Source organism: Arvicola amphibius, chromosome 9 (genome assembly GCF_903992535.2).
Source record: "Arvicola amphibius chromosome 9, mArvAmp1.2, whole genome shotgun sequence".
NCBI classification, from domain to species: domain Eukaryota; kingdom Metazoa; phylum Chordata; class Mammalia; order Rodentia; family Cricetidae; genus Arvicola; species Arvicola amphibius.
In genome coordinates, this window is record NC_052055.2 from 7919929 (window position 1) to 7931036 (window position 11108).

At 40.7% G+C, this 11108-nt stretch overlaps 1 protein-coding gene across 1 annotated transcript in view; it reads right to left on the reverse strand.

Moving 5' to 3' along the window:
• The window catches only part of Angpt1 (angiopoietin 1), a 243016-nt gene extending 232372 nt beyond the window's left edge, over positions 1-10644 (reverse strand). The window contains exon 1 of the mRNA XM_042055692.1: positions 9994-10644. Coding sequence (XP_041911626.1) covers positions 9994-10290 — 297 coding nt within the window. The 5' untranslated portion in view covers positions 10291-10644. The remainder of the gene's footprint in view (positions 1-9993) is intronic.
• Positions 10645-11108: the final 464 nt, after the last annotated feature.

The following is an 11108-nucleotide window of genomic DNA, read 5'->3' on the forward strand; positions in this document are numbered from 1 at the left end:
TTATCTGGTATTTTTCTGGGGGGAGGGGAGGAATTCAAGACAGGGTTCCTCTGCAGCTTTGGAGACTGTCCTGGAACTAGCTCTTGTAGTCCAGACTGGGCTCGAACTCAAGATCCACCTGCCTCTGCCTCCCCAGTGCTGGGATTAAAGCCATGTGCCACCACCACCGGACTAGATTATCTGGTGTTGTACTGAAGTCATTTTGAAATAAATTTCTTGGGCTCTATGGTGCCCCTGAGGGTACTGCTGGGAGAGGAGCCCTGGGAAAACCTCATTGCAAATTCACCTGCTTCTAGATGACATACAAAATTTTTCTCTAATCCTTTGCTTGAAAATCAAGTTCTGTTACTACAAAGTATTTTAAATGCATCGATGAGATCTATTCAAATGCATTAACTATACAAAAACAGAGGTAAGGGGGATCTCAGAGGACTTGGGGGAAGGGCAACTGTAATCAGAATATATTATGAAAAAAATCTATTGTCAATTAAAGAAAAATAGAAAAAAATTATAAAATTAGAAAAAAAAAGTCAGCCAGGAGCTAGGGGTGGAGACAAGCTGAGAATGGTGATGTGTGATGTCATCATTCCCTATGAGAAGAGGTGGGGACAGGCAGGTGGTGGGGCTCACTGACCAGCCAGCCTAGGCTACTTGATAAGCTACACGTCACTAAAATAACCTATATCAATAAACAAACAAATAAATAGAATGTGGACTGTACCTGAAGAATGACATCTGAGGTTGTCCTCTGACCATTGTATGCATACATGTACATGTACTGCCTCACATACATGCTCATACACTACAAATCATAAACTTTTATTATTGGTATTTTGATTCTTAAATATCCAATTTATTAAATGACTGTTGAACTACTGTTTAATAACTATTAAAATAATTACCATATAATATTTGCATTCTTATTATGTAAAAAATCAAATGAATGAGGCGAAGAATAAAAAATTAGAAATATTGGTAATAATATATAATTTCTATATCTTATATCTTTGCAGTGAGACAGGATCTTGGCAATGAGACAAGATGGCTAGAACAATTCTTGAGCAGGAATGAGTACCCACTGGGCTTCCAGCTAGTTATCTATAAGTCAATAATAAGAATAGTGTTGACATGTATAAGACACACTGGGACTCTCAACAGTTTAGAGGAAAATTACAACTTAGGATTTAAAAGTATTTACTGGCTTCATCTACAGTAATTTTTAAGGACTAAGATGAGAGTTTACCTCATTTGATTTTCACAAATAAAACCTAAATTACTGACCAAACATACCCCTTCCCAATCACTAAACCTTAAAATATCTGTTATGCTGCGGCCAGTCTCAGTCATTCAACAAAATTTGATGTCTGTGAATTTGATGGTATAAACAAGCTATGAATAGTAAAGGTGCTCACATTAGCATCTTATATTAGCATCCTATTAATATTCCAGCTGCTGACTGGCCTTGAACACACTGACATCTGTGATTTTTTTTTTATTCCTTCAAAAGTTTAAAGCAAATAAGAAATACATTTCATTGGGGACTTGCATGCAGTACGTGAACTGTCCAATCAAACACGATTTATCTTACACCTTATTTTCCTAACAAAGGGAAAAGAAAAGAGACCTGAGCGTATTGTCAGTGGACTGATGAGCTATAGTAAGCTTTAGCAGAGTCTGTGCAGTATTTATATCTCAGACATTGTTTTCTCCTTTGTTCGGAGGAAGACAGCCCAGACATAGATTGACAGCTAGGACCAATCAAGCCTAACCTCTCCCACCTAATATTTCTCTGTAAGAATTAGAGAACTGTATTCAGAACCTGCCCAGAAATAACCTCCAAACACAGAAAAAAAAAATAATCCAGAGGGGGCTCGGCTCTTTAGAAACTCCTTGATAACAGAAGGGCACATCTTTTGTACACGTTGTAAAAAGATTTGAACACTAAGAGGCCCTTCTTCCCCGAGACCATGGGGCCAAAACCAAAAGGGGTTTGGAATTTCCCAACTTCACTGCAGAGGATAATCTTGTATTGGAACAAAAGTTGAGGATGACTCAGAACGTAATTAGTCTTGTGCATCTGTGCAAACGGTACAGCATAGTTTGCGGTAATAAAAAAAAAAAAAGAAAGAAAAAAGAAAAGAGAGGGAAAAAAAGACCACTCGCACGAAAAGGCACAAGGAAATCCAAACTTCCCAATGCAGTGTGTTCTAGGATGGGGCTGATGATGCCCTGCATTTGGCAGCCAAGCATTCCACTCCTGACATCTGTACAAGTGTGTGCTCTTTCTAATGTTTGATCTGAAATTAACGGGAGGGAGACCATCTACGAAGTGCACCGAATTCGAGTGGAGAGGCTGACAGAAGTCCTTGTTTCAGACCACAAAATGGTTCCAATGTCTTGTCAACATCCACGCTAATGCCGCAGGTGACAGGATGGAACAGGCACAGGAAACAGGACCCCCCAGACTTGTTTACCCGGAGGTGGCAAATCAGTATTGTTCTCTGGGTGCCTTTTCTCTTTAGCTTTAGCGTGTATCAGCTTCAAGACTAGTCCTCTGCTCACTTGCTGAAGAGCAGAGGGAAAAAAAGACACAAATTCTCTTATTTGCACTCTGAAATGTCACCTCACAGCATGCCAAACACCATGCCAAGAACTGGCTTAGTCGGGCTTTCTGCCAACTGCCAGAGACCTCACTGTGACTCCTGGAGGTCAATGTTTTTCCCACACAACCAGCCTCACAGCTTACCTCTTTCTTCTTGTGAGATACAACAGGTATCAGGAAACTTTTATTTAAAGGGCCAGATACTAAAATATTTAGGCCCTACGGGCCATTTCACTTCAACTACAATCCTTCTTTGTAGGACAAAAACAGACTTGAGCAACACATACAGGCCTGACTGTGGTTGTGGTTCTATTGTAGTCAAACTATATTTATAAACATGATGAGAGACAGGATTTAGCCCCAGAGCAATGGTTTGATGACTCTTGATATGTATTATTTAAAAGATTCTCATATTGCGTATCTAAAGGGTAATATGTGGAATATAGTTTAGCATTATTATCATAAATGTTATTTGTATTGTGAATATATCCATGAAATTATTCATCTCTTCACTAATTGAGGAAAATATTTTCCTTAATTAGCATTCAGGAGAGGGGTTGGTTCCAAAGCATCCCATTGGAGGACAAAAATATGTAGATTCTCAAGCCTGCTATGCAAAATATCATACCATTTTCATATTATATGTGCACACCATGCACTTTAAAACAACTCTGGGCTTCTTATCATACCTAATATAACCTAAATGCTGTGCAAATGATTGTTTTACCATATTGTCTAGGGAAAAAAACAAGATTTGCATGTGTGTTTCAGTCCCATATTTAAAAATATTTTTGATCTGAATTTTCTGGTAAGAAAGTCCATTCTCTGCCCACTATTTTAGAAATTGTTATCAAACAGTCATTATGCAATCAAAAGAATAAACGAATTCAACAAAAATTAATTAATAATACAGGTAAAGTTTTTACCTTCTAGTGCCCATGAGACTGTCAAGTCTTCCCTTCTGCAAAGACTTATTGAGGCCCCATTCTGCACTCTTTTAGGTATAAGGCAAATTACATCAATAAGAGACAAAAACTTTGTTCTTGACGACTTTATGTAGTCACGAATGTCTAAGACAGAATAAACATTTGGAAAAGCAATACTTGATATTATGTAACATAGCAGTTAATGCCAAAAAAATGGGAGTTGAAGGTTAAATCCCTTTCGCTGTGGGAATCGCAAACTTCAGACACAGGATCTCACCGGAAACACTCTTCCCTAGAGACTAGTTTTCAGGGTACCAGAAGGCAGAATGCAAGCTTACAAGGGGAGGAAGCAGTCAACAGCTCTACCCAGCTATGACATCTATGAATCACAACAACCAGCATAGCACAACAATGTTGTAACATTGTTAAGTTTGTATAAGTTGTAACAGTGGTATGTACCCACACCCCAGCAGTAACCAACAGCTCTCTAATTGGGCTTCAGACCAGCTCAACAAGAGGGAGGTCATAACTGGTACCAAGGCTAATGAAGTTGTGGATCTTGGAAAAGAATCTCTAGTATTCATCCTCCTAAACAAGCATGATACCTAACTACATTCTAAACATAGAATCCTTATATTCACAGTTAAATAAACGTTTTACCCCATATTAAAGAAATGTCTGTAACAAATAGAGACCATAACAGAAAACCCCAACTGACCAAAGTGCAGAGAAAAAGTGATCATGTGATGTCCAGCCCTCAAAGAAACATCTGTTCCTGGGCTAAGAGAGGGTAGACAGATTATAAGAACCAGAGAAGCAGGAAACTTGATGTGAGAATGTGTCTCCTAGAAAAGTCAGAGATGCGACAGCCAAGAAGTCTCACTGTCATTGCCACTTAAGCAAGACCTGAACACATGAACAAGGGTGACACCAATAGACATGCTAACACGGAAGGGGGTAACCTCATGGGGCTAAAGGGACAATTAGCGGCCACTAAGGAATGCTGAAAGTGGGAGAAATAGTCTTCCTGAGGGAAGAGCCGGATCAATTGATCATCTAATACCCAGTGCTCAGTCCCAACGTCATATACATTCAAGCAAAATTATAAATGGACTAAGCACGCGTATTTCTATATTTACAAATTAAACAACTAAAAACAAAGAGATAATGAATTCAAGAGAGAATTCAAGGGGACCCATGGAAGGGGTTGGAGACGGGAAATGGAAGGAGGTAATGATGAATTTGTATTTTAATTTTTTAAAAACCATAAAAAAATAAGGCAGGGTAGCATGCTAGCAAGTCACTCATTAAACTGAGGAGGAGAAGGCAGCTCAGGGGAACCTTCTGAGGGAGTGAGGACTTAGGAGAGACAGACACATCCACACTAATAGCTGGGGACCAATTTTCTGCAAGGAGTAAATAGCTTGTAAGTGCCTGAGGCTGGAATGAGCTTGTCTCTTGGAGAAATCAGAAGCAAAGCCATGCCATTTGAGTGTCTGGAATGTCCTTTGAAGGTAATAATGATGAGGCCAGAGAGGGGTATAGGGAGAGTGACGGAGGGCTTTGTGGTAAGGAACTGGGAATTTGCTCTTTCATAATGGGGAGTTAGAGGAGGAAATCAAGATATCTCCTACTCATTTTAAATTACATAATCCAATAATTACCTATGGGATAAGCACTACTAAAAGACAGTCAATGTGAAATGGTGGAATGGGGACTAAGGATGAGCGATAGCCTCCTGAAAAAGGACTTGCCTTGGCCCAAACTCTGAGACCTACTGAAAGAATTAAAGTTGGGAAAACCTAGTATAATAACTACAACTTCCCAGGTTCTGTGGTCAGACAGGCTTTCATTGCTTTAGATTACAAAAGTGCAACAAGTAAATAATAAAATGTATATATTGGTTGAAAAGTTAATGCAGATTAACTTGTTTTTTGTTTGAAAATCGTGTGTCTATTCTTCAAATGAAATTGGTGGCAGCCTTGCAACAAGTAAATAATAAAATGTATATATTGGTTGAAAAGTTAATGCAGATTAACTTGTTTTTTGTATGAAAATTGTGTGTCTATTCTTCAAATGAAGTTGGTGGCAGCGTTGTCACTACCTGACTTAAAGCAAATTGTTGCTACTAACATTTCTTGGCAACAGAGACTTCTTTTCCCCAATTTCCACATGAATCATATATTTATGCTTTCTTCAACATTAGAAAGATATAGATAATAGTTTACTAATCACCTGCTACTCACTTCATACACTTAGGAAGTTCCTCCACAATTAGAAAACCTTGATCTTCTGTTACCATTCTGGTCATCAGTAGCAAAAGATTTGGCAAAAGATCCCTGGCAGTGGTAGCACATGCCCTAAATTCCAGCACTCAGGAGGCAGAGGCAAGGAAATCTCTGTGATTTCAAGGCTAGCCTGTGTTACAGAGTGAGTTCCAGGACAGGCTCCAAAGCTGCACAGAGAAACCCTGTCTCAAAAAACCAGGAAACAAAAAAAAATAAAACAGAATTTGTCAAAAGTAAGGCAGACTTTCTAAGAATTTGCCCCCAAAATCTACACTGCTACTTGTTTTAAATGTGCATCTTTGCAAACTAATTTGTTTGTTTCTCTTTTGTTGTTGTTTATTCCAGTCCTGGGGCTTGAACCTAGGAACTCATGCTAGGTATGCACTCCACCACTGAGCTACAGGCCAGCAATCCTGCAGACTATTGAAAAATGGGAAAAAGGAATAGTCACAGATGGCACAGAATAGACACATTAATCACACATCTTTCTGTCATAAGGAGTCACAGGAGGGTAAGTGGAGAATACAAAAAAAAAGATGAAAGCAAACCAGCCACAGCAAGCAAGCCCTGGGGAGATGGCTCAGTTCATGGAGGGCTTTGCCTTCAAGCATGAGGATGTGAAGCTGAGTGTTCAGCACCCACATAAAACACTAGGCATGATAGTGTTCATTTGAGTTCCTGGCACTGGAGAGGGGGCACGTGAAGGATGTGGGGATAGATGGCCAGCCAGCCTAGCCTAATTGGTGAACTGTAGACCAGCAAGAGAAGCTTTCTTAGACGTGGTAAATAGTAGTCTGAGGACAACAACTTGTGGTTGTTGTCTGGACTCCACACATGTGCACACACACCTACACTCACACGCATGAACACATACACATTAAAAATTATAATAGCAGAAGCAATATCCAAACCTTCCATAACTTAGCATTTAGGAGGCTGAGGCAAGCAGATTGATGAGCCACAGGTTTGAGGCCACCCTGTACTACACTATGTAGTACATTCCAACTCCTGGATTGGGGTATAGAGTAAGACCTTCCTTAGAAACCAGTCAAACATAAAACCCCATGAAAATGACAACAGCAACACCAAACAGCAGCAGCGAAAACAACCACAAATATTAAGAGGGGCCAGGGAGACAGCTCAGAAGATGGAGGTGTTCGCCACCATGGCTGGAGACCCAAGCTGGGTCTCTAAAACCCACATGGTGGAAGAGTAAAATTGACTCTTACAAGTTCTCCTCTGAACTCCACAGGAGAGAGAAAGGAAAAAAAGGAAGGATGAAAGAGAGGAAGGAAGGAGCGAGGGAGGGAGTGAAGGAAGAAAAGAGAAAGAAAGGAAAGAAAAAAGAGAAAAAAGAAAGAAAGAAAAACCCAACATCCATTTGTATTCACACGTAGGTACCCAAGATGTGGTCACTCTCGTTCATCTGATACCACTGGAATAGTTCGCAAAAGAGCTGTAAAATATAGGAGCTTCAAAAAATAAAGGAGCCTCAAATCCAAACATAGACTGATGTTGAACATGTAATTACACAACTCCATCTGTCTAGAGTTATCATCTTACATCACATTAACAATGAATGATCATGGAAAATGAACCTTCTTGAATTAAGCCCATCAAGTCAAGAGAGCCATACCATCAAGCTCTGACATTTACAGAGACTAATGACTCATTTGCTCTCTTGCATAACTTGCTTGTCAGTTGTAAGACAGAAAAAGTTGGGTAGCTGAAAGTTGAGAGTCTTATAAAGTAAACCTTGCGATGGCCAGATCTTACAAAGAGTATTTATGAAAGTCCCCTTTATAAGTGTTTAAGGATGAGAACAAATTACCACAATTTTCTGGCTTTATCCAGCCTTGATAATACATATTTATTCTGCATCAGAATCCCAGACAGTGATGCCATGAGGTGTATAATATTCACCATACTTTGATAAATAACCCTGTTGAAGAAACTGCTGCAACGATTTGATGTATGCACAGTTCACAGCAGTTTCTGTCGTATACGACTTCTTAACCTATTGCAACCACTTACAATCAAAATAGAAACGGCGTAAGCTATAAATACTGGATTCCAAATAATCAGTCAAAAATGTGCATATGAGTGTTCAAACAAACATATTAAATGCAGTTTAGAGTCTGAGGTGAAGAAAACACTAATTAAGGGAAATTTATGAGCGTCTTTAGCAAGTTCTTTGATGAATGCATTTATTTGGTTACTTGATCCTCCAACCAATCACATTAACAATGACAAAAGATATGCAAATCCAAACAGACAATAGTCAAGCCAAGGGCTCTGACTCATACCAACTGGGACATTTCAACATCTATTCAGCTTGATTCATTCTTGTGAGGATTGATATAACCAAGGAACATTTTAATACTTTTGCTTGGCTATAATCTGAAAACTATGCCATAATCTCTAACCAAGAACAAAGCGAACGAGAATCAAATTTATTTCCTGAAGCGAATTAACATATGAAGTGTCTGCATGATGTAACCCCAGCAGAATTGGGCGCTTGCTCTGTCACTGCTGAATAATTGCATAGCAACAAAAAAACATGCATCGCTGTGGGAGTCACCATTTTGATTGTATGTTTAAAGCAAACAAAACATTACATTTTTGGTAGAATAGCTCATTCACAGTTTAGAACTGTATTTCCCACTGGTGTCCCCCTCAAAGAACCCAGACTAATTCATCATGATTCGATCCTCATTGAAAACACTGTGGATGGGATATTGACCATAATAGCAAACTATTAAACCAAACTCGTTTATTCACTGTAGAACGAAATTTGGCCAAAGAAAAAGCAGATGTTCTATTATAAACTAATACTATGAATAGTGCCAGAAAAATCTGTCTATGACCCCTAAAGACTGTTTGCTGCCTGCTTCCCATGCAGCAGCTTAACATTTCACCTGTGATCTGGTTTGGGAACCCCAGATCCACCAAGTTCCCGTTCACACGCTGGAAGAAATAACTGTGATCTTAGTTCAGTCCCTAGTGGACGAAAGGAGAAGAGCGTTCACCATGCGCGATTCAGCAGGCACAGTCCTAGGGAAGTGACTGGGACCACACAGAACCCTCGTGATCCCCCTGCCCACACTGAGGCCAGTGTTTAGCACAGATCCTGGGGGAGAGGAGCTCGCAGTGGGGACGCTGTCCTGGCTATGGAGACATGCACTTACCTGTTACCTAGCTGAACAGCCCAGAGGGAACGAGCTGGAGAAACTCTCCACCACTAAGAAGGCCGTCTTGACAACAGAAAACTACAGAGTGTTCTGTGGCTTATGAAAAGGGAACCACGTGCCCATCAATCTGACAATCTGACTTCAGTAAATTTGGATCAAATACGTATTCGATACTAAGGTTTCTCAAGAGACCCAGGGCTCCCTGATGGCACTGTCTCTGGAACTAACCCTGGGAAGGGAGGCTGGTCAGGAATCAGCTCAGCGGTCTTGTGCTCAGCCCAATCTGCAGGTGCACTCACTCAGGAGACGCCAGGGGCTCCGTGTCTACCCTTAATGTGGGCAAAACCACGTTCTTATGGCTTCTCACCAGAAGTTGTTTTCTTGAACTGTTTTTTTTTTCTCATGCACAGATGAAATATATGACAAATGTCATCCCTTCTCGACTACTGCTTGTGAAGTGAAGTTCCCTTTACTTATAAACACAGTCTTTCTAAACAAATACAACATGGGTATTTTACACTCGCTTTCACTTCACGATAGTGTTATTAAAAGTTGGGGGTGGGGAGCTGAACGTTTTATGACGATTTCCCATGGTAACTCGCAAAACTCCTTGCTGTACCATGCATTTAAACCCCATAGCATTACCATAACGATTTCGATTTCTTTTTACACCTACTTGCCTAAGAAGTGCGCGTTTTCTTTTCGACAGTTGGGCTTTGACAGAGTGCTCAAGATAAACTTTAGAATAGAGAAAACCAGCATTGACATAAAAGGGGAGCCCCACACGATCAGAGGTTTGCACAAGCCCGGGACTCTTGGCTTACCCAGGAAGTGGAGCCCAGGGACTAGAGAGCCCCTTTTCTTTTGCAAACACTGCCCCCAGGAGCAAAAGGTAAACACAAATACCCCCTATGGAACTCTGAGCTCACTGCAGAGTGGGAACGGAAAAGGCTCTATGCAATTAGAAACTGAAAGCGATCACTTACTTTTTGCAGCCACTGAGTATAATTTTCCATCACATGCTCCAGATGCTGAAGTTTCTGGGAAGAGAAGTCCGGCTCCACGTGTGGAGCATCCCTCTGCAGAGCGTTCGTGTTGTACTGCTCTGTCGCGCTCTCACGGCAGTTCCCGTCGTGTTCTGGAAGAATGAAAGTGTAGGCACACTGCCCATGTTGAATCCGGTTATATCTTCTCCCTCCGTTTTCAGGACTTCGGCGCTGGTTGCTGCACCCTATGTGAGTCAGAATGGCAGCGAAGAATGCAAAGGAGAGGAGAACTGTCATTGTCCTGCCAGCGCTTGCCTTCCGTGCCTCCTGCAAAGCTCGCTCTTCTCTTCTGACCTTTAAACTAGTTCTTTATTTCAGGTAAAACTGCTTGTTTGACTCTTTTCCCTTTAAAGCAAACGTTGGAGGAAGATCCACAGAAAACTGGCCATTTGTTAGCTTCGTTCTAAAATGTTACTTTTTTATTTTACTGTAATGATAGTTTCCTTCGTTAAAACTTGAGATTTTTATTGCATAGTAGCTGAGATTTATTGTTTCCTCCCTGTGTAACCGTTCAGCGCGCAGGCTGCCTGAGTCAGCTGCGAGTACATTTTCTAGCCCCTTTCCTCTACCCTATCTGCAGCAGATCTGCTATTTTCTCCCAGACCTCAGTGAGTTTTATTAAGGTTGCACATCCAAGCCAAGCTGGAAGCAGGCAGCCTTTCACAAGATGACTTGACAGGAATGCATGAGTGTGTGCCCCTATGCTAAGGATTGCTGATGGCTTTGGGCGGCGGATCAGCTTACAAATTGGCTAGATGCGCATGACCTCGATCATGTATGGGCCTCCCACCCCTTCCGCAGACAGTTGCCTTGAGCCCTTAGCAGATGCACGGAAAATCAATAAACAGAGCGGTCCACCTTAATACATTTGGGTGTGCGTGCTGACCTACTAAAACCTATCACGCTGGAAATATGTTTCCAAAGTTACTGCTTAATGGAGAAACCCCAAATTGGCGCAATCTCCAATGAATTATTTTTTATAATTCTATAAAATTATTAAATTAAGATTTCATATTTTTAACTCCGGGGAAAACATTAAAAACTATTTTTAGAGA